Source organism: Argentina silus, assembly GCF_951799395.1.
Source record: "Argentina silus genome assembly, chromosome: 4".
Lineage (NCBI taxonomy): Eukaryota > Metazoa > Chordata > Actinopteri > Argentiniformes > Argentinidae > Argentina > Argentina silus.
Genome location: NC_139658.1, coordinates 8,993,650 through 9,018,511, shown reverse-complemented (window position 1 = coordinate 9,018,511; position 24,862 = coordinate 8,993,650). Strand labels below are relative to the sequence as shown.

Here is a 24,862-nt window from a genome sequence, read left to right as displayed (position 1 = left end):
GGCAGGTGGATGGAAGGCGTGGGTTAGTGTAAGCTCTGAGGGGAGAGACAGAGAGATAGAGGGAATCACAGTCTGGTCAGAGGAGCTGTGATCAGGGTGTGGACCCCCCACTGGGGCTGGACACATCTGACCGATGGAGCCCAGCTGGAGGCCTGTGTGTATGTGTGTGTGTGTGTGTGTCTGGCTCTTTAGTCTGTACCTCTGCCCGGCTCTGGTTCTGTCTCTTCAGCTCAGCCCGGTCGGATCTCTGCTGCAGTGCTGATCTCATTTGGCTGAGTTTGTACACTCCGTGATTTACCATCCAGAGGAAATCGACGGGTTAGAGGAGTCCCCCACCGCCTCCCCCACGTCCCTATTCCCAAATAAACAACCCCCCCCACCCCAGCCAGTCTCCTTAACCACCCGCCGGTCCATGGAACACATCGCCCACAACAACACTGACAATGATTGACAGCTCTCCATTCAGCAGACAGTTTTTCACACAGAAGCCATACAGTAAATGCAATACATATTGTCTATGGAATAACAACAGAAACCAGTCACAGAGAATCAATCCCCTGTTTATCTACAATGTCTTTGTGCATCAACATGATTAATTATTCCCAAAAAATTCCTAAAACATTCCAAACGGCATGGGAGCTTGCTCTGAGAGTCCAAAGGTTTGCAGTCTATTTATGATCTGACCCCACACACACACACACACACACTGTGGATAGACTGCAATGGGGAAAGCCCTCGGACCCCACAGGTGCTCCCCATCATCTATGATGGAGTAATAATAATAATAATAATAAAGTTGGTTTGAATTTCAATGTCACTGTATGGTTGTAAAAAAAAAGAAAAACATGTGTGGTATTAAAACACTGTATAATACTTCAATATAAATGTCTTTTCAAAGGAACAAATCTGGAAGAATAACAGCTAAATATAATGTAAGCACATTATACTTTGTAAAGTGTATCAAATCCAAGCTTTTACAGAATAGTATTCTTATAAGTGTAACAAATCAAAGCTCTCTGTGAAATCAATCATTAACTCAGCATGCTATCAAACACCGGCCCCTCAGATTTAGGAGCCGGTGCTTTGTGCACGGAGCAAGCTTAGCCACACACACACACACACACACACACACACACACACACACACACACACACACACACACACACACACACACACACACACACACACACACACACACACATACACACGCACGCACACACACACACACACACACACACGGTGCAGTTGATAACATGAGGGAAAACGCTAGATAATGTGACGACCAAAACATATGTGCACTCAGGGTCTATGTAAACAGTAAAGGGAAACACACCCAAAACATGTTCTTTTTTTCTATACATCCAGGGAGGAAGTATGTTTGCTGCTGTTTATTTTTTACACTGATTCTTCAAAATCCACAACTAACATTTTGCAAAAAGGAAAAAGGAAAATGAATAATAACACAACAAATAGAAACCTCCCTCTAGTCACCCTAAGAAACATGTCAATCCATCAACTCCTGAACTGAAACAGACAGTCAGGGCTTTAGTAACTATGTCCGGCGCATAGTGATGACACCCCCACGGCTCATAGTGATGACACCGCCATGTCAAGATGTCAAGTGCATCTAATCTGTACAGGATTGTGACATCTGAGGTACACAGGGAAGATGGTCCATTTGGCAGGTTGGTTGTGATGTTTCCATTGAAAAAGACGAAAATATCAATTTTCCCACGGTGAGAGGAAGCATGGTGAGGGAGAAAATCTTCATCGCAAAATTTCACACATTAAAGGAAATGATTCTCTTATGAGAAAAGTTTTTTTTTGTTGTTGTTTTAATCTTTATGTGTAGATTTAAAATGGTAGGTAACTGAAGTGTTGAATTTGTTCGTGGCAGTCGTTTCTGCCTAAAGAGGTCCATTTCATGGTTCTCACAGGTATTTTTTCTCCCAAGTCAACTTTAGGAGTGTCAATCATTCGTTTCATCAGTCTCTCCGCAGTTTGCCTTCGGGGAGGCATCACAGATTAGTTTTTTCTTCTAGATATCCCAAATAAGAAGGAAAAACAACGACACAGAAGATATCAGAGCCTTTTTGAGAAGGTTGGTCTTGTCTCTCCCAATTTTGCTTGTTTTTCTTGTCTGTTGCCCTTTTAAAGGGTAGCCTTTCTATTCAGTTCAACTAGTTTACAACTTTACACCAATCTATATATTTATATAGACTCCTTGTGTTTTCTCTCTGCTTTTTTTTTTTATCTTTAAAAAAATTCTTTACAAAATTCTCAAAACGAACAAACAAACCGAAATATTGGAAGAAAAAAGTTCAACAACGAAATGCAAATTTTCTGGAAGATGGAAGTTAAAAAGATGTGGCAGGTCAGTGAACCTCCCAGTATACAGGTTCCTAGGTGGGTTGGTTGAGGCCTTGTTGACGTCTTGTCATTCAGACATGCTGGCCACACCCCTCCAGAGGTGATCCCGAGGCTGAGGGGGGCTATGGGGGAGGGGATAAAGGTCAGGTCAGGAAGAGAGGAGGGGTCGGAGGTCGGGGTGGGGGGGGTGGGGTCTGGGGACGGACGGTAGTGGTCTGGTATAGGAAGACCAGGGTCACGCAAAAACACCTCCACTCCATCTATCAATCCATCCATCCTTCCATCCATCCATCATCCATCCCCCCATCCAGAGCCCTGCATCCCAACCCCCTCCACCCCCCTCTCCCTTGCTCCTCTCTAGGGGGGGTCAGACTTCCACAGACTGGATCTGGTTCAACTGGGCCCTCATCATCTGGACGCTGTTCAGGATCTTCTTCTGGTGGCCTGCTAACGTCACGCCCACTCGCAGGATGTCCCTGTAGGAGGAGGGGACACAACCAGACAGTTACATTCCATTTTGATACGCTGGTGAAGTGGAACGTCACTGGAGACTAGTCTTCATTATTTCGCTTTCCCCATCATCACAGAAACAGAGACAGTGAGAAAAGCTGTGCAGGTTAGAAGATTTATAAAAAAGAAATGGTTTTCAGCTGCATTAGCGACTGGTCACGTTAGCCACGTTACTTGTACCAGTACAAATGTGGTATATATCAAATACAAATATTTGATCACGCTAAAAAAAGACTATTATTAATATATTAATTATTATTATTATTAAGACTACTATAGAGACTATTCTAGTCTCCTACGGAGCTTGCTATGTTTGTCCGCCAGACAGCTTCGTTGTCATGGAGTTCTTTGGTTATGATGGATTCACTTAATGGGCGTATTCTATTCTTATTCTCTTCTCTTCTGTTCTATTTCGTTCTAATTCTATATCCAGAACAGTGATAGGAGTCATGAGGCAAAGACAACAATAAATAACACCAGAGGCTTCATTGCACGTCACATGGCATATGCCAAGGTAAACTCAAGCAAACACAAGTGCAAGGATAAACAGTGAACATTCCTCGCTCCGTCCCAGACATGACTGTTTACGCACACACACACACTCACTCTGTCTGTTGCACAATCTCTTTCATTCACAAGACAATGGAATTTCTGTTCCATAACCCCAACCCTATGCAGCCGGATTAAGTATGATAACCAGTGATGTGGGTGGAAAAAGAATTTGAAAAAAATCGACTTTGTCGGGGCTACAATTTCCATTGCCATCTTTACGGATTATACTGAGACGTACAGAAAAGACAATAAGCAGAGTAACACGTATATTTGTTCCGAAACAGGCCGAGGCGGCGAATTAGATCGCAATCTCTGAAGACTGTGAGATAAACATGTCAGTTATCAGCAGACAAAGGCTGGGATGTGTCTCTAGACATCCGCACACAATCCCTTCTGCTCATTCTAATATCTCTTACAGTATTTCTGTGAACTGTTCTTAAAAGTTAAAGAACAAAAGCTAGCAGCCGCATGGCGAAGAACAAAGAGCTTCTGTAATAGCTTGGAGCTGTTCTGTATACCCACTGCACCATTAGGATCTGCTAATATACTACAGTACAGTACAGTACGATGAGAGCCAGAATTACGATGAGTCAGACACAGGGGAGGCTGGTGGAGCTCGAAATCGGAGAAAATCGGGCTCATTGTAATGCGTGGATAAATAAAGAACATGCATTATAATGAGCTCGTCCTCCGATTTCCTCCCTCCATCAGCCTCCACTGGATGAGTCAGGATAGTACTCCAGGGTATGAGACTCCAGGGTACGAGACTCTTCGGGAACAGCCCACCTGCCTGCTCTCCCTCTGTCCAGTCCTCCCTGTATGTCCTTCTCTCTCCCCTCTCTCTCTCCTCTCACGTCTTTCTCTTCCAGTGTCCCTCTTTTCTCTCTCCCCCCTCTGCAGGACAGGGAACCCTCTTCTCTCTCTCTCTCCCCTCTGCAGCACAGGGAACCCCCCCCCCTCTCTCTCTCTCTGAAAACCTTCTGAACATCAGTAGGTCTACTGAAAATGGCTGAAGTTATTTAAATGAATAAACTCTCAACCCTATCAGGAAGAGAGCTCTGGGAGCAGCACTTACTCCATAGTCATCTGGGAGACCACATCAAAGGTAGAGAAGTCAGCGTTGGCGAAGTTGTCTTTGTACTGGCCCATCTTGATGGCGTCCAGCCATTCATCCACGGTGCTGAAGCTGGAAAAGTCCGGTATGCTGCGGTCTAGGAGAGGCAGATGGACGCTGGAGGGACACAGACACAAACACAGACACTTAGGAAATGTTGTGTGTGTGTGTGTGTGTGTGTGTGTGTGTGTGCGCATGCGTGTGTGTGTTTTATCTAAATGTACAGTGTATTGTGTCTCTATATAAAATGCAACTCAAATAAACTTAAACAACCTTGGCAAAGACTGTCCAAACTCAAAAGAATCTGTATATTAATAATAATACTGGAGGACATACGTGTAATAGATTATTTGAAATGTCAAATGTAAGTAGCCTTAGCTTTATTCATATGAAAACATTTTTCCAAATTAATTTCTTAGAAAATGTTCTTTCCAAATGAAGTGATAGGCTTAGGGGAGCCAGTCTCCTCTCTGTGTCTGGAGGAAATCTGGTCCTGTATTCTCCACACTAGCAGGAATGAAAAATACAGAGAGCACTTTGAGGATATGGAAATGACTATACCCTCCGAGAGGAAACTAACACCCACGGTAAAAGTGGTTCAAAATGTTTTGTTTTGAAATTCTGCAACTGCTTCGAATCACGATTATGCCCCAAGCATGAATGGGAAGGACTTGATCTATCAAACCAAATGGCTTTAATTTCCATAACCACTCGGCGCCCGAAGAAATAAGAGACACAATGTTCGGCAAAAATAAATTGCACCAAGAATGGCGACATTGCGCCACGAAAAACCCGATGCATGAAGTCCTCTGACATCAAAGTGTTTTTGTTTGGATTCACGACAGCAACATTATAGTACTACTAAAGGTCTTTATACTGTGATGTCTGGCCAGAGGACACACACACACACACACACACACACACGAACACACACACACAGACACACAGACACAGACACAGACACAGACACAGACACACACACAGACACACACACACACACACACACACACACACACACACACACACACACACACACACTCCCTCACCCTGAGGACAGGGGCGTCATGGCCTTCAGGGTGTTGGGGTTGCGGATCATCTTATCCAGGTTGTTGACGATCTGGCTGAACTTGGGCCGGTTGTTGCGGTCCTTCTGCCAGCAGTCCAGCATGAGCTGGTGCAGGGCGCTGGGGCAGTCCATGGGCGGGGGCAGCCGGTAGTCCTGCTCAATGGCGTTGATCACCTGCAGGGGGAGACAAAGATCTCTAAGGGTTCCTAGAAGGCTCTACAAGGAGGAGGAGGAGCGGAGAGAGAGCACAGTCCCATTGGAAAGCATCTTCTCAAGCTGTTTGTTGCGCAGTAATGAGCTGAGCTTGTTATTACACAAGTAGAGCAAGGACTGTTCCTTATCTCACAAAAAAAAAGATGAAAACAACATGTTCAATTTATACAATGTTGTTACTGCAGTAATCACTGTATTACTACACAGGTAAAGGGGCCAGGGTAAACTCTTAATGCATATAACTGGCTCTGTCCTGAGAGCATATTTACCAGCTGATTCATAAAAAAAAGCATCACAGCCCTGTGGCAATGACTTCCCCACATCCATTTAGACTCTGCCAACACTGACCTCATCTCTGCCTGCCTAGCATCAAGGGCCTTTACAAAGTATTTAATGTTCCTTCCATTAAAATGTCTGAGTGATAGGCCTACTGTAGCCTCAGCCTGGGCTGAGAAGGATTGGCCAGTGATGGGATGTCGGCGGTGGTGATTGGTGGGTGGATGGGGGGTAGTGAGAAGTTGGGGGGTGTGGGAGCAGATAGAAAGGGGGTTGGGGGGGGGGGTATATAGAGAGGTTGAGGAGAGGTAGAGAGAGAGGTTGGGGGGGGGGGGGGGTAGAGAGAGGTGGGGGGGGGGCCAGAGAGACGGGGTGGGGTGGGGTGGGTGGGGGGTGTAAAGAGAATTTGGGAGGGGATGGGGGGGCGGAGGAAGGTGACGCATGGCTAACGCAGCATAACGACCCAGAGGAGGGTTCTTAGGAGGACTCGCAATCCCTTGCTCATTACCGTGCCCATTATGGCGCTCCATCCAGGCCCAGATGAATCTCATCCGGAGGCCCCGGCAACGAGGAACCCCGGTGGAGTGGGAACACTATCTGGAGCCGTTAATCAGATAACCGCCAACGTCCTCCTCAGCTCTCTCTTAGCACATTAAGTGTTCACACTTTCAATTTGAAACTATTTTCATTATCTCTCTCTCCCCCCTAATTTACTCTCTCTCTCTCTCTCTCTCTCAATCTCTCTCTCTCAGTCTCTCTCTCTCCACCACCCAGAGGGAGATGGGAAATGGATTCTCCAGTCACAAGCAGAAACGGTCCACGTGGAACTCAGTCTGCCTCGCATTCCAAATGGTCTTATTATGGCTCCGTGGTTAATGTGGGGCTTTTATATCAAACCGGCGTTCGAAAAGCCTCTTGTTTCGCCAGGGGAATGGAACCGCAATGACAAAAATGGATCTCCGTGGAATTCACACAGAGAGGTAATGACATTCAGAGACAACCGTTTATCCATCCTGAGGAATGTTTTGAATACCATTAGACATCATTATGAAAGACAGAGGGGGGTGGGGGGGGGGGTCTGTATAAACCGCTTTATTTCAAGTACGTACATCTTGATTGGTCATGTCCCAGTAAGGTCTCTCTCCATAGGACATGACTTCCCACATGACGATGCCGTAGCTCCACACATCGCTGGCCGACGTGAACTTCCGGTACTGGATGGCTTCGGGGGCTGTCCATCGGATAGGGATCTTCCCTCCCTGAAAGCACAAAGGAAAACAGGCTCACAGAGGGAAGTCACGCTGAAACCTGACCGTCACAGTGGCCTGACTCTGGAGACAAGAGATTATTCACAGCAACAATGCTCTGTAACTTAAACTGTGGGATGGATACAAGTAAACTCCTGGGAGTGAGGTTAGGGACACGGAATCCTGCAAGAGGGGGAGGGGAAGCAGAGGTGAGGACGACGACGACGGGGGGTCTGTTTTCATTGGAAGTGTGTGTGCGTGTGTGCATATGTGTGTATGTGTGTGTGTGTGTGTGCGTACATATCTGTGTGTGTGTGTGTGTGCATGTACATGTGTGTGCATGCTTTCATGCGTGCGTTCATGTGTGTGTGTGTGTGTGTGTGTGTGTGTGTGTGTGTGTGTGTGTGTGTGTGGATGGATGTGTGATGACGAGGTCATCATAGTACCCACCAGGGCGCTGGTGTAGGTGGGGTCCGACGTGTCATCCTCCAGGAAGCGTGACAGGCCGAAGTCAGACACCTTACACACCAAGTTGCTGTTGACCAGGATGTTGCGAGCGGCCAGGTCGCGGTGGACGTAGTTCATGTCGGCGAGGTACTTCATGCCCGAGGCGATGCCACGCAGCATGCCCACCAGCTGGATCACAGTAAACTGCCCGTCGTTTTGCTGTAAAAACAAAAGCATTATCATGTTATGAACCCATGTTATGCTCTGTGTTCCCAGCGTTGTTGCTGAGGCAACATGGCTAAGCTAGGCTACGACAGGCTATGCTAGGCAGGGCTGAGGTGACATGGCTAGGCTAGGCTAGGCTAGGCTAGGCTCGGCAGGGCTGGGCTAAGCTAGTCGGGGCTTGGCTCAGCAGGGCTGGGCTAAGCGAGGCTAGGCTTGTCTACGCAAGGCAGGGATGGGCTGGGCTGGGCTGGGCAGGGCTGGGATAAGCTAGGCTGGCCTGGACTGGGCTCAGCAGGGTCTGGCTGCAGCTGTTCCACTCCATGGTTTGGCGAGGGCTTTACCCCATTCATGAGGAGTGTCTGGAGCCGCTGTGCAGTCTGTGCAGCTGTGCCTCCAACTGGGCACACCTGCAGTCTCCCCACCACCCACCACGAGGACCAGAGAGCTGAGGGGATCCGGGGGGATCAGCAGAGATGAGAGCATGGGGCGGAGTGCGGACAGACAGACCTAGTTTTATGGCCCATGGATGTGGTGGGGACACACTGACTAGGCCTAGGGTGGGGTCTGGACACGCTGATTTGGCCTAGGGTGGGGTGGGGGCACACTACAGGCTGACTAGGTTTGGTTGTAATATATGTATCATATATAATATACTTAAATCACAGTGCATACAGACAGGATGGTGCAAGTCGCAATCAAACCCACAACCTATGTGTTGTGTTTGCTACCATTCTTTATTCCATCCCATGCATTACAATGAGCTGTCCTCCAATTTCCAGCCTCCCCTGGTCTGTATCTCCCTCCACCAGCCTCCCCTGGCCTCCTCTAGTCTGTAACTCCCTCCTCTGGCCTCCTCTAGTCTGTATCTCCATCCATCAGCCTCCACCAGCCTCTCCTGGCCTCCTCTAGTCTGTATCTCCCTCCATCAGCCTCCACCAGCCTCCCCATGCCTCCTCTAGTCTGTAACTCCCTCCCCTGGCCTCCCCTGGCTTCCTCTCGTCTGTATCTCCCTCCATCAGCCTCCACCAGCCTCTCCTGGCCTCCTCTAGTCTGTATCTCCCTCCACCAGCCTCCCCTGGCCTCCTCTTGTCTGTAACTCCCTCCCCTAGCCTCCCCTGGCTTCCTCTAGTCTGTATCTCCCTCCATCAGCCTCCACCAGCCTCCCCTGGCCTCCTCTTGTCTGTAACTCCCTCCCCTGGCCTCCCCTGGCCTCCTCTAGTCTGTATCTCCCTCCATCAGCCTCCACCAGCCTCTCCTGGCCTCCTCTAGTCTGTATCTCCCTCCACCAGCCTCCCCTGGCCTCCTCTTGTCTGTAACTCCCTCCCCTAGCCTCCCCTGGCTTCCTCTAGTCTGTATCTCCCTCCATCAGCCTCCCCTGGCCTTCCCCCTCTAGCCAATATCTCCTCCAACCATTTTGCAGCTCATTAGCTGAGAGGAGACTTCTCACGTCAAGCCGCTCCTCATACACCATGCATTATTCATTAGCTTCCAAATCCCTCACAAATACACAACGGTGCCTAATCCCTGCGTTTGCATAGACTTTAATTGGCTGGATTCTTAGTCCAAAGTCATGTGGATCATCAGGTTAGCAGAGAGAGGCATACTTTCTATCTTTTCTGTACATCACTGAATGTACTGTATTTATAATTCGGTGTTCCTAAACTGCAGACATGTACTTTTTATTTTAAATTGTAAATGGGCCTCCAACTTTTGTCTTCTCTGGTTGTTTATTGCCTCCTTCCATCCGATCGCCGTGAACGATCTATCCCTCTGTCTTTCTCTCGCTCCCTCGTTTCCTTGCAGATGCCTCGGAGCAGCGGGTGTCTCACAGTGAGCTGTAGGGAAGCCAATCCTTCAGCTGGCAGCTCCAGTCAAAGGTGTCCGTCGTAACTAACCCCCCGCTACCCCAGCATCCTCCAGTAGAAACACACCAGCCTTGTGTTGGAACAGCGTTGCCGCTGTCAGCAAACGCTGTCATGAGCTGTCAAAGTGAGGTGCCACTGTGGCGCCATGTTGTTTTGAATACAATGAGCTGTCAAATATGTTTAACACACACATGTACAGTACATGTACAGAACACACACACACACACACACGAACACACACGCAGACACACAGACACGAACACACACAGACACGCGCACGCACGCACGCACATACACACACACACACACACACACAAACACACACACACACATCCACCCACCCCTCCATCAGGAGTGAGTTGGCACACAGAGTCTTCGAGGTCTGAAGCAGAATGCAAATAAGAGTTGCGGGTTTCTGCACCCCTACTGTTGTCAGAGCAGCGCGCTGACAGGAGACTTGCATGGCGGCTCTTTTTTTTTTTTCTTCTGGAAAGCAGGGGACTTTGAGGTATATTCTGATCCTCAGAGACAGAGTTCACATCGCCTTTTAATATCCACCCATGGCTTCAGGCTTCCATATCCATCAGTGTGTTCTCCTGGAACAGCCCTCAGCCCTGAGTCAGTACGAACCATGCAGAGTCAGAGAATGACAACCTGATGAGGGGTGACTGAATGGCAGACGTGCTGAAGGGGAAGCCTTCACACACAAAACACAAAGCAAGTGAAAACTGAATCGGAAAAAACCCCCATCTCTATTTCTATCTTTTTTGGGGGGAATATAAAATATCTATCTCTATTTTCTTTTTGGGGGGGATTTTTGGGGGGGGATTAGATTAAACACAGACGGTAATGTTCTGCTCTTGTTAAACTGAGTGTTTTTTTTCTCCCCATGTTATAATGATGATGGTTTCGATTTCTGAGGTAATGATGAGCCTCGTCACACTTGCGCGTGCCATGTGCCACGTACGACATACGCTTCGACTCGTGATTCATGTAAATTGAAGTTCAACTAATGACAAAAATAAATCCCATATTTTAGGGAAGATCATACACTCCCCATTACCATAAATCAGTAGCTTTTTTTCCACTCTCTTCAAAAACACGATGAGGCCAATTAGAAGAGATGAAAGCTGGGAGAAAGACGTCGTATTGGCAGAGACATGTTGGAGTGTAACTGCTTACGACAGAAGGAGCGGGGCTGTGTGACAGATTCTTCTCATCTTCTATCCAACTTAATTTTCTCAAATCTGACATGTTTTCCTCTTAACTAATAACATCATGAATCACTCATAGGATGTGAGTAGTGGTGTGTGTGTGTGTGTGTGTGTGTGTGTGTGTGTGTGTATGCGTGCGCATTCGTGTGTGTTCTGCTTCCCACATACTAAGGTAAACTATGAAGATAGTTGAATGACTTGGGATCAAGGTGTACGTTTTGATCTGCCAGTAAGTCAAGAGTAAGTCCATAAGTCCTAATCTTAAACCGTGACTCATGAGTCCTAGTCTGACACTGTGACTCATCATGAAGGGACTGGATGTGGGTTGGGTTCTACTGATGGATGCATGAAGACATGACTAGCATGACTATAACTCTTCTCTGTCCAACTCTCTTCCTCACCACCAGCTAGCTAGCCTGTCAGACTCCTGTTTTAACCGGAATCACAACATGGGGAAAATACCGTTCAACAGCCAGCAATAGTGGCAGCAGAGCATGAATCAATAATTGGGCTAGACAGCCTCTCGGAGAGCAGGAATACTGCAGCGTGATTGGATGGGTTAGGGTGAGGGTCTCTCTAAGGACCGATTGATGGACGCTATGCTAACTAAGGAGGAGAGAAGAACTTCACATGATTAATGTTCTGCATGTTAATGTTCACTTGAACGGAGATGGGTGTGCATTAGAGCGTGTATTTAGTGGTAATTACTGAGTAAGTGAATGAGCATGTGTGTGTGTGTGTGTGGGGGGGGGGGGTGGTGTGTGTGTTTGCCGACGTGTGTTTATCTTTCTATCTGTGTGTCTACCTGTCTAGCAAGTTAATATTCAACTCAGTGAGACACAACACAAACACACACACACACGCTCGGGCACGCACGCGCAACACACACACGCGCACGCACGCACACACACACACACACACACACACACACACACACACACACACACACACACACACACACACACACACACACACACACACACACACACACACACACACACACACACACACACACAGCCTCTCACCCTGAGGAATGAGTCCAGCGACCCGTTCTCCATGAACTCAGTGATGATCATGACCGGGCTGCTCTTGGTGACCACGCCCTCCAAGTGGATCACGTTGGGATGGTCGAACTGGCCCATGATTGACGCCTCCGACAGGAAGTCCCGCCTCTGCTTCTCTGTGTAGCCAGACTTCAGAGTCTTGATGGCCACAAATATCTCCCTCTTGCCCGGGAGCTTCAGGTTCCCGCTGCACACCTCCCCGAACTCTCCTGGAAGAGACAACGCACGGTGGTACGTGACACAACGTTTCGAACTCAAGTCTCGCAGAACATAAACAGAATCATTTATCAAAAACATACTCATTTTTGACCAGACAGGAATTTCAGAGGACAGCAGCCAATATGTCATTGTTGTCAAAAGTGATTTGTTATTTTCAGCCTACCAGTCGATGCCTTCTCTTTACCTGCACCAATGACCTGCTCGATCTTGACGCAGGAGATGTCGATCTCCTTGGCGAACTCCCGCACCGCCTCGTTGGGGTCCTCGTATGTAAACGGATCGATATATATCTTCATTCCTGGAGTCACTTGGGAAAAGGAAAGGCCGCTATAATTTTCAATTCTTCCAGACACATACGGTACAGTAGAGGACACAAACATAAGCGTGCGTACATGTAGATAGACAGCAGGGGAGGCTGCTGGAGGTAGAAATCGGAGGACGGGCTCTTTGTAATGCACGGAACGGAATGAGGAATGGTATCAAAAACGTGTTTGATACCATTCCTCCGTCCGTTCTGTGCATTACAACGAGCCCATCCTCCGATTTCTACCTCCAGCAGCCTCCCCTGGCACGCACACACGTAGACAGACACACTCAAACACAAACGGTGCAACTATATGTTAATACATGTAGAACACGTGAATGAGTGAGTAGCCATGATGAGCAGGTGATGATGACAGAGGGTCAGAGGTGACAGTGCAGGTGATGTCGTTATGACTGGATGATTCTCGTAACGATAATAGCCAGTGGCATGGTATTTCCTGGCCTCTTGGCAGAGTGACAAGGCAGGTTAATGTATGTATGGCCTACAGAGAGCCACAGCGCTACATTAACACCCAGGAGAGGGACAGTCAGACTCCACATCAGCATCGCTCTGCTCCAGGAAAAATAAATTGGCTCTCTTAAGCCCCTGATGCCAGGTAAATTGGCTTAAGGTGGCCTTTAAGTGTTCAGGGACTTAAGTGTCCTGGGTTTCAAATCCGATTATCCGCCTCACACTCCTCCTAACACCTGGCCGCAGGGTTTTTTTAAATGGATGCTGTGCGGTGTGCCGTAGAGCTATAGAGGCTAGAGGAGGCACCTCCTTCATGTTTTATAACTCTATGGCCCGTGCGTGCGCGACGCGCAGGCCGTCCGAGAAACCGGAGTGAACGAGTGTGGAGCAGGGGAGGCTGGAGGAGGTAGAAATCAAGAGGAGGAGCTCATTCGCGGAATGGTATAAACCCGTGTTTATTTGATACCATTCCCACATTCTGTTCCGTCCATTACAATCAGCCTGTCCTCCGGTGTCTCTCTCCACCGGGCTCCGCCGGTGAGGAGCCATGAAAGCTGCCAGACTGGGGCTGAAGAAGAAGGGAGTTGGAGAGGAACAGATGGAGGGGCTCCTCCAAGACGAGAACCCCCCACGTTCCCTGTCAGAACCCCGCTAACGCTTCCCTTCCCAGACTATGGAGCGCTCCCAAAGACCACACACCCGTGGATGGGCAGCACAGACCACCTCACACAGGGGGGGGAGACCCACAGACTGGGACCAGGGAGAAGGATGGAGTAGAGTTTGCGCACACACACACACACACACACGCACACACAGGAGCGTGGAACAGTATAAATAGCTGTGAAATGGCCTCTCTTGCTCTCTCTCTCTGACACATCCTCCTCACTGAATCACACAGTGATAGGAACGTCTTCTGTAAATACAGCTTTTACTGCAATCTGATACGCTATTGATTACACATGGGAACGTTGTCCCCGCTGCTAAGCGGGAAGGGCGGAAAAGGTAAACAAAAAAATAACTAACTAAATTGGAATAAGCCCAGGCAGGAAATACATCAGTGTGCGTGTGTGTGTGTGTGTGTGTGTGTTGAGCTGTGTTAGGGAGGAGAGGACGATAAGCCTTAATCTCTCAGAAAGAGCCAACTAGTTTATATTACTGCTCCTGAGCCCATATCCTGCAGATTTATTTCTGTATTATGGAACTCCCTGCCAATTTGGGGAGGTAGAAATAGGAGGACGGGCTCATTGTAAGATACCATTCCTCATTCCATTGCATGCATTACAATCCCCTGATTTCTACCTCCACCAGGCCTCCCCCGGTGCCAATATACAGTATATATTAACAGCATCATTCATAAATGATGTTCTTTCACCCACCGTTCCTTTTCAATTTGTACAACAATGGCCAATGACTCATGTGGTATTAGCATGTTAATGGCATTAACAAGACGGAGAGCTAAAATGCTATTTCCACAACAATGGACTTAGTTAACTATGAAATGAGACCACGTGTTTGGTGAAAACACACTCTTGTATACACAGGTTATGATGGGGCTAAATCCCAGCATTAAGAGGGATTCAGACGAACCATAAACAAGATTACTCATGGAGAGGAGAGGAGAGGGGAGTGAAACGACATGAAGTAGCACAAGGTTGGGCGCTAGCCAAGGGCACCAGCCAAGAGAAGGTGGTCGCCATGGAGACAGGTGTGTGTGAGGCGGTGGTCGCCATGGAGACAGGTGTGTGAGACGGTGGTGGTAGCCACGGAGACGGCTGTGTGAGACGGCGGTAGCCGTGGCGACAGACAGGTGTGTGTGAGGTGGATGGTGGTGGGGGATGGGGATGGGGATGGGGGGGGGGGGGGTGGGCCGTGCCGGTTGGGACATGGGTGGAAACAGAGGGAGGGGCTAGGTTTGGTGTACTCACTGTGGCCGCTGGTGTAGTGCTGCAGCTTGTCTGTGTACTCCGAGTCCGCCCTCTCGAAGCCACGCCTCCTGGGAAGAAAGACAAAGAGCTATAGCGCTGGCCTAGAGAAGGGGGTGGTGGGGGGGGTGGGGGTACGGTACCCTCTCTCCCTCTCTCCCCTCCCCAGCTAGCTAACGACCACTAAAGACATCCAGATTGTAAACCCTACCTTTAACAACCCACAGGACCCAGTTATAGAGCACTAATGAAGCAGGGGGAAAAAAACACAATCACTGAAGCCAGTGAGTGTCTACTAAAGCTGGCTCGTGTAAATGTTTTGTGGCCCGGGTGGTGGCAGGCAGGCAGGCAGGCAGCGTTGGATGGTTTGCCGTGTGTGTGTGGGTGTGCGTGTGTGTGTGAGTGTGTTTTGGTTGGAGTTGGAGCAGGAGCAGGGTGGCGGGCTGACAGCGTTGGATGGTTTGCCGTGTGTGTGTGTGGGTGTGTGTGTGTGTGTGTGTGTGTGTGTGTGTGTGTGCGTGTGTGTGTGTGTGTGTGTGCGTGTGTGTGTGTGCACGTGCATGTGCATGTGCGTGTTTGCGTGTGTGCGTGTGTGTGTTGGTTGGAGCTGGAGCAGGAATAACTCACCGGTTGCAAACGATGATGATGACAACCACGGCGATGAGGAAAACCAGGCCTGCTGCTGCTGAGCCGATGATGAGGGGCAGCTTCTCCTGAATACTGGTGTTGTACTCCTCTGTGATTAGACACGCACACACACACACGCACGCACACACGCACGCACACACACACACACACACACACACACACACACACACACACACACACACACACACACACACACACACACACACACACACACACACACACACACACAGTCGGTCACACACTGAAACATATGGGCAGGCATCTGAGCGGATGCATATGGAGCCAGCAGTGGGTGACAGACAGACAGACGGTCGGGGAGACCAATGGGCATCTTGGCTGGCAGCAGAGAAACCTCTCTCCAAAGCCCACTGAGCAGGCTCAGATGCCAGCGATATGGCTGTTCATCTGGCACAGAGAGAGAGAGAGAGTGTGTGTGTGTGTGTGTGTGTGCGTGTGTGTGTGTGTACGTGTGAGACAACCCAGCATTGATGCTCCTCAGAACTGTCTTCCCAGAACCAGTCATGACTGCTATATCTCAGTCTAAGAGCTAACGGGTCCATGTGTTGCCATAGATAGTGTCTCTGGGTTCTACAGGGGAGCCTACAATAGAGCACATGTATACACGCCTCCTATACTGTTGGGTTGTGTCTGGGTGAGTTGGGCAGCAGCGTGGAGGAGAGAGGGTTCGGTCTGGGTGAGTTTGGAGACAGCGTGGCTGTGTGGAGGAGAGATCAGGCTAGTGCTGGCACTCGGCTCTGTAGGTAATGAGATGTTTAGAGAACACCCAGGCTTGCCTGCGTTCTGACATGCAGGTGCTAGGAGGCTAGGTGGCTAGCAGGCTAGGAGGCTATGAGGCTCCGAGGCTAGCAGGTTAGGAGGCTAGCAGGCTAGGAAACTAGGAGGCTAGGAGGCTAGCAGGCTAGGAAACTAGGAAACTAGGAGGCTATGAGGCTATGAGGCTATGAGCATAGCAGGCTAGGAAACTAGGAGGCTATGAGGCTAACAGGCTAGGAAACTAGGAAACTAGGAGGCTAGCAGGCTTGGAAACTAGTAGGCTAGGAGGCTAGAAGGCTAGGAAGCTATGAGGCTATGAGGCTAGGAGGCTAGGAGGCGAGAGGAGAGGGTAGCCTGGCCAGATGGGAGTGTCCTTGTATAGAGATGAGTCTGCTCTAACCTGATCTCTGACTCACAGGTTTGTTGCTACTGTCGGAAAGCACTGATAGCACTGATAGCACTGATAGCTAACTCAACCCAATATCTGCTTTCAAACGTATCATCTTATTCAATGGCAGAAAATGACATGTTCTTGGGATGTGCTGAGTAGAAAATGACCTGATTCAAACTCCTCCATGGGACACGTCTTAGAATGAGTGAGACACGCTATATGGATGGGCATTAGGCATGTTTTCATGGCAGAGTAGTAGTATTTTAGTGTTTTATAGTGTTATAGTGTTATAGTGTTTTAAACAGGGAGGGAGAAATAAACAGTGATGAATGTATATGATACAGCACATATGATACAACAACAAAAATATCTCAATATGGTATAAGATATCTGGATAAATGCTTCTACGCATTATAGTTGCAATCCTACATTCATGTCAGATCTTTTTCCCATAAACATCCATGCGATGGTCTGGGAGAAGGTTCTAATGGTCCGTGTTGTATTTATGGGCCATGCATGGGACGTGATGAGAGAAACATCTCTCCATATTTAACCCTTAGAAGTCCCCAACCCAGATTCCCCTTGCATGCAAATAAAGCGCATCGGCCAGTAACGACAATTCGACATTCCTATCTCAACAAAAAAGGACACATTGGGCATTTAGAGGGTTAAAAATGGGAAGTTTGTCTGCACCTTGTCGCTCACCTTCCGTCATGGTTTGGAAGTAGAGCTTGCCGCTGTACCGTCCGAACCCGGCCACGGTGCGGGCGCGGACCTGGAACACGTAGATAGCGCCTGATTTGAGACCACGGATCACCACTGTGTTGGTCTGGCTCTTGATGGTGGTGGAGTTGTACTCTGTCTGGTCCTGGGAGAGGAGAGAGGAGATGGGGAGAGGAGAGAGGGGAGGGGGAGATATATACATCAGTGCCATCCAAGGCTTATGCAAACATGACAGCCGTGCACACACACACACACACACACACACACACACACACACACACACACACACACACACACACACACGCACACAGGCACACACACGCACACACACACACACACAGGCACACATACACACACACACACACAAACACACACGCACACACGCACACGCACACAGGCACCCACACACACACACACACACACAGGCACACACACACACACACAGGCACACACAGGCACACACACACACACACACACACACACACACACACACACACACACACACACACACACACACATACACACACACACACACGCCCACACACACAGCGGAGGTGATCAATCAGCAAAATAGTCACCTCAGGCCATGGAAACATGTCAGCTACAATACACATGGCTTTATTTAGATCCTAACACAGGTAGACTGATGAGCAGAGTAGCCACTATGATTCAGAATCAAATGTTTATGTGTTCAAAATATCCATTTGATCAAGACAGAAGGGATGGCAGTTTCGGGTCAGCTAGACTTAAGAGTGTTTGAGCTGTGAGTTCTGACGATCAACGCAACATTTCAACGCCATGCCCTTCCTCTTCCTCCTCTCTCTAAAAAGCTGACAGGTCTGAGAGAAGCAGAGGAGACTGTCTGTGAGACGGTGCCGGCTGCTCCCTTCAACCAATCGTTCAGCAGCATACACTTCTGAGCCTCGGCAGGGGCTGGGACGATTGTTTTGACAGCTCAGCTCAGCACTGTCTGAGAAAGGAATTATACTCAGAAGTGGAGCAGCATGGTGGCGCAAAGGCGAGTTCAATAGGCGTTATGTCTGTCTGCTTGTGTGTGTGTGTGTATGTGTGTGTGTGTGTGTGTGTGTGTGTGTGTCATTTGCTTGTCCTTGAGCAGACAAAATGTTTTGTATACTTCAGAATTCATTTTTCTGCTGCCATCAGCAGTTCCATTATCAATTAAGACAAGTGAGCCAGTACCAGTGGCAGCCATACATGCCCAAGCCATAACCCCCCCTCCACCACAGATGAGGTGGTATGCTGTGGATCTTGGGCATTTTTTTCTCCACACTTTCCTATTGCCATCACTCTGGTGAATCTTTGTCTTGTCTGTCCATAAGGCCTGTTTGCAGAACTCTGTAGGTTCTTTTCGGTACTTTTTAACAAACTGTAACCTGTCCATCCTGTTTTTGAGGCAAACTAGTGGTTTGCACCTTGCAGTGTAGCCTTTGCAAGTCCCGCATCGTATATAATCTCCCGTTTGTTTACATTCTGCAGTTCGTAAGGTGGCGAATTATATGGAGACAACATGTCCAATTTCCCAAAAGGTTCTGTAACTTGGCACCCTAACCCATGACTTTTAGTGTCAAAGTTATTGTAAACAGCGATTCAAATCAATTTGATTGTGTAGTTACAGCAGGCTAACTAAGATCATGCCTGCCACCCAGTTCACTAGCCAACTAAAGCACTTGAATGATAAGAATATCCTGCCATTGCTCTAAACCGTGCCCTTAGCCCCATTTTGCCTCATAGGGACTAGGCGGGTAAAGGAGGCTAAAAGCTGGAGTTTTATGCACTGAATAGGCCCGGAGTAAGTATGGTTGAAGCCCGGAAGTGACTGTGGAAAAGCAATTGGCACTGGCATGTACGGCATAAGCCCCACTGTGGAAAAGCCTACTAATGGCACCTCTTTGGTCCTCATGTTGACAGACACCAATAGCAGACTCTAACGGCAAACACAAAGCCTAGAATCAAGACTAGACATTGACAGCTCTCTTATGCCTTCACAAATCATGTGACAGATCACATCTGACTAACCATAAACACCTGTCAAGCCAATTGTGCCAATACCTTTGGTGCCATGAAATAGGGGAACTATGTATAAAAAGTTCTGTTCTAATTTCTAAATGGTGAAACCAATATGTACAGTACACAAATACCATCAAATAAAAGCTGACAATCTGTACTTTACCCTTTAGTAATTGTTTGATTTCAAATCAAAACCTTCGGACTATAGAGCCAAAAGAACAAAAAAGCTTCACTGTCCCAGTAATTACACAGGGCGCTGTATCTGTGTGGTAATAGTGTATCTGTGTGGTAATAGTGTATCTGTGTGGTAGTAGTGTTCTTTCTAGTGAGAAAGTATGCTGAATCTGAGGAGTCTGTGTCTTGAATACTATTTTTACAGCAGTCAAAGCTCCATTGTTTCAACCACAGATCTCTGTGTATCAATCCCCGGAGGCCAGACTGCCGGGCCGAGCGCGGTTTAGCTTCCCAGTGACTGACCGTGATTGTAATCCGAAAAGAAAGAGCAGAAGTTCTAAGCTCTGTTCAGAAGCTGTATCTACAAAACATGCCTCCCTGTTCTGTAATTCGCCCCAACAAGAGAAGATTTCAACGCAATGTAAAAACCGAGAGATTTATGTAGCAAGCAAATCTGTTCATACATTTTTTTCTTCATAAAGCACAGTCTTGAATATGAATACTATTCAATACTATCTATGAAGCTAGTATGCCTATGAAGGCATGATAGCCACCACTGGTCATAAAAGCAGCTTTATTTACACACTCGGTTTCTGTGCACATAACCTATTGGTTCTGACTGAGATGTAAAGCCTGCAGGCTCAGTGATGTCTGTATGTATAAGTCTGTACAGGAACATGAGGGGAGGTGAGGAGTGTTGATGAGTCAGATGGTACCTTCTCATAGTACTGCAGTTCATAGTCTAGGATGACTCCGTTGGGCTGGTCTGGCTGGGACCAGGAGAGAGTGATGCTGTCCACTGTACGGCCCACCTGGTGCATTACCGACACGGTCGATGGAGCTGTGGAGAGAGAGGAGAGAGAGAGAGAGAGAGAGAGAGATCAAAGTTAATATTATTTTTGTTATTTGTCATTTTCTACTCCTTTCATTACTGTAATGTATTATTATTTTGAAAGAGAGAGAGAGAGAGAGAGAGAGAGAGAGAGAGCGAGAGAGAGAGAGAGAGAGAGTGTGAGAGACCAAAGTTAATATTATTTCTGTTATTCGTAATTTTCTACTCCTTTCTTTACTGTAATGTATTATTATTTCGAGAGAGAGAGAGAGAGAGAGCGAGAGAGAGAGAGTGAGAGACACCAAAGTTAATATTATTTCTGTTATTCGTAATTTTCTACTCCTTTCTTTACTGTAATGTATTATTATTTCGATCGAGAGAGAGAGAGAGAAAGAGAGAGAGAGAGAGAGAGAGAGCGAGAGTGAGAGAGCGAGAGAGAGAGAGAGAGAGAGAGAGAGAGAGAGACGAAGAGATAAGGCATATTGAATTCACTATTCTTTGTACAACAAGAATGTCTGTAATCAAAGACACATCCCCACTGCTGCGCTCAGGTATGTGGCCTACTGTAACTCCATATAGTTAGTTTACAGTATCTACTGTAGTTAAATCTGGTTCTCATGACCAGGCATGTATTTTATATAGACAAGTCACAACACAGGCTAAACCACATAAGTAGTCCCAGGGGACTTCCCAGCACTAACTGTGTGTCATTTCCATGATTAATCTGTGCTTTCCAGTATGACGGGTGTGAGCAGCACACTGTCTGACTAGCAATCATTCCTCTGGTCTGCCCCGGCCACATCTCATCCTCCCACCCCAGCAACCAGGACAAATTTGCGGAGAAGGCTTGTTTTGTAGGGCACGTAAAGAAAAAAAAACAGTGCAAATCACCAGAACCGCAAATATGCAAAACACAATTGACATCCTGTATTTTTTTCCCTCCAGTGTTCTAATTTTGTATCTGTGGTCTATGTTTACGCATATTTCTCGTGGATGACAACTTAATACACACCAGTCAATGGTTTGAAAGTGCAACTACAAGACACATGGTCGTGACACATTTAGAGAATTGCAGTGTTTATTTGAATCAGATGTGTGGTAATCACGGAGTACAAATAACCCGAATCCTCCCGCACTCATCTCTCACAAAGGAGTGTTGAGTAGTAGGGTTAGCCTCCGCAGCCTAACAAAACCAAAGATGAAAACATTGACAACGTTCTTTTTGGTAAGGCTAAAAGGTCAGATGGCATGCTAGCCGCGTGGCCCTCCTACAACCGTCAACATGAGTGTGTGTGGGTCAGAGGGAAGATAACTCAGGAGATAAAGGCCTTGTCTTGTGAGGGGCTAGGAGGCAAGGATTTATGGGCCCACGGTCCCCAGGCTGGGCCCCAGGCTCGTGCTGCCACACACACACACACACACACACACACACACACACACACACACACACACACACACACACACACACACACACACACACACACACACACACACGGCCCTCAGCCAGGAGCACAGTGGCTCCCCAGAGCCCCGGCCATAAAGACAGAGGCTTCGTAACCCTCTCCACCGACACGAGCTCGCCATGGAAAATCCACTGACTGGAAAAACCTCCGCAGCCACGCCTTCCATTATCTAGGAATCTTACAGAGTGTGTGTGTGTGTGTGTGTGTGTGTGTGTGTGTGCGGTTTAGAATCTCCTACATAATTATAGTGTTCATGTCTTTTGTTGTCGTTTGTGTAACAAAATGCCTTTAATTGGGTTTTGGATTAAAACGCTAAAACAGTTCTTCTGTGGACGTCGTAGGTTACTAGAGCACATAACGTCTCTCTTGTCTCCCGGGGAGACCACCACCAGCGCCGCAGGGCAGATGATGGAGAGTCCATTTTATGGCCTATTCCTTCTCACCAGCTTGTCAGCCGTGAGTACGACTGCCCTCTGACTCAAACAGAAGCTGCCTTCTAAGGACACTAATCATGAGCTACTGAGTCAACACGGACGTCCCTGAGACTCTACCCGATGCCTACTGCTGCTGCCCTTAAATATGATGTGTGTATAACAAGATGTGTGTGTGTGTGTGTGTGTGTGTGTGTGTGCAGATAATGAATAGGCTCCCTGAAGTCTCCTTCCATCCCCCTCCAGCGCTGTGCACCAAAATGGCCAGTGATTCTGCAGTGACCATACATCATCCCCCACAGAGAGAGAGAGAGAGAGAGAGAGAGAGAGAGAGAGGAGAGAGAGAGAGAGAGAGAGAGAGAGAGAGAGAGAGAGAGAGAAGGAGAGATGGAAGTGCTGTGTACTGTACAGTCCCCGGTCAGAAGACTCCTCTCTTACAATCTCACTGGCCCATGCACCTTTCATTTTGTTTGCAGTCACAAGACAGCCTAATAAGGACAAACAGCCACTGGGACGGGAACTCACGAGTATCCCATTACGGATGTACAGTATTCAACACGGCCACATGCTTCTTTTTTTTGGGGGGGGGTAGCGTAGCATTTCCATTTAAACAAGCAGTTTAGCCTTCTCCGGAGGTAACCTGATACAGGGCCAAATCAAACAAAGGAAGCGTATGCATCCATGTAGAGTACAGAAGGGTGGACACATGCCAGTGAAGAAGCTGTTGAAGCACAAAGCTGCGGTTTCCCCCTCGACGGAGAGATGTCTTCCGGATCTGCAGAGTGACAGGCTAGACAAGTGTCTGTGTCTGGGTGTCGCACCCAAAATAACACAACACAAGGGCAACAGAGATCAAACAAACGGAAAAGCATAACCGCTGCTGTTATGGGGACAATGTTGTGTCTCCTGTACCTGCGGCAATTATATCGTTTTTCCATCCGATACTAAATATATACAGCAGAGGAGGAGGGGGGGGGGTGGTAAGAGTGGAGTGTCTGCTGTGGAGGAAAGAGAGTGATAATCACAGCTAATAAAACATTCTAGTCATGGAGAATTCCAGCTTTCCAAGCGATTGCTCGCAATGCTACAGCGATGAGGACCATTTATCTCGAATCCTAAGGTGTTTAAACGTTTTTTTTTTTTCCTGGCAAGGCTTGTGCTCGACACATTGGAACGATCACTCAGCATGAACGGGTTGGAGCGTAGGGAGAGAGAGAGAGAGAGAGAGAGAGAGAGAGAGAGAGAGAGAGAGAGAGAGAGAGAGCGAGAGTGACTCTATAAGCAGAAGAAACTCATCAGGAACTGATAATGTTGTGCATTTTCTTCTCAACTACATCCAGGCCCCAGAGTTCTTTCCTAACTTGGAAATGTTTGGAAAGGCTATCAACAATACAATACTGATATTGTCTGTCTTGGTGGATCTGGGGAAGGATTCAGAAACAAAAGCCCTGAGGTAGTGAAGTGAATGTATGCTGAGTGTTAGCCTAATCAGAGGGGGGAGTGAAGGCCCGGAGTTGTCACAGAGTTAAGTTTCAGTCTTAGCATAAATACCAGGCCTTGGATGTGATATGAAAGGCCCAGGCTTTGGAGACCTATTCTACCATGACGTCCTGGCTTCGGCCCAGCGGCAGGAGAGTTTAAAAGCCTCTATTTTGTGCAACATCTCTATAGAGGTTTAACTGTTGTGTTTGAACACCTAGTAACTTCCCTAATCAATCAAAGATGGACTTTACAGAGTTATTTCCACTCATTTAAATCCCTGCTCCATCTAATGGGCCGTGCTCCTGCAAACACAAGAGAAGCGCAATTTACTGAGCCCACCCCCCCCCCCCCCCCCAATCCATCTCATTCACGTTTCTCTCTCTTTCTTTCTCTCTCTCTCTCTGTCTCTCTCTCTCTCTCTCCCTCTCCCCCCCCTGGTCTGTAAATAAATATCTCTATGCTGTTATTGTTCACTTCAATTCTGCTATACTCGTTTGGTGGGCTTTGCCTCTTCCTCCCTCCCTGCCTGCCTGCCTGTCTCCCTCCCTCCCTCTCTCTCCCTCCTCCCTTCCTCCCTCCCTTCTTCCCCCAGGAATGTTGGGTTCCTTTCAGCTCAGCCTATTGATTGAGCTCTCTTACAGAGCACCCTTCTGAGCATGATGGGCATCTTCATTAAGCGAGCTGGTGGAGTGAGACCAGGCTGGCCTTTGATGGCTGGCAGCAGGGAGAGGCATAGGAGAGAGCCCCCCCCCCCACACACACCACCCCATGCCCATCACACCCTGCCTGGGTCCTGGCCTTGGATAGGGCCTGGGACCACAGGGGCCAGCTGGAGCT

At 48.0% G+C, this 24,862-nt stretch overlaps 1 protein-coding gene across 1 annotated transcript; it reads right to left on the bottom strand.

Moving 5' to 3' along the window:
- Positions 1–2,718: 2,718 nt before the first annotated feature.
- LOC310803037 (ephrin type-B receptor 2) lies at positions 2,719–20,638 on the bottom strand (the record flags this gene model as incomplete). The annotated part of the gene is made up of 11 exons (XM_083667674.1): positions 2,719–2,846; positions 4,508–4,663; positions 5,593–5,786; positions 7,211–7,360; positions 7,799–8,014; positions 12,125–12,372; positions 12,567–12,689; positions 15,083–15,147; positions 15,707–15,815; positions 17,598–17,760; positions 20,534–20,638. The coding sequence occupies 11 exons, from the start codon at positions 20,636–20,638 to the stop codon at positions 2,738–2,740; spliced, it is 1,638 nt and encodes a 545-aa protein (XP_083523800.1). The 3' UTR covers positions 2,719–2,737.
- Between the last annotated feature and the right edge of the window lie 4,224 nt (positions 20,639–24,862).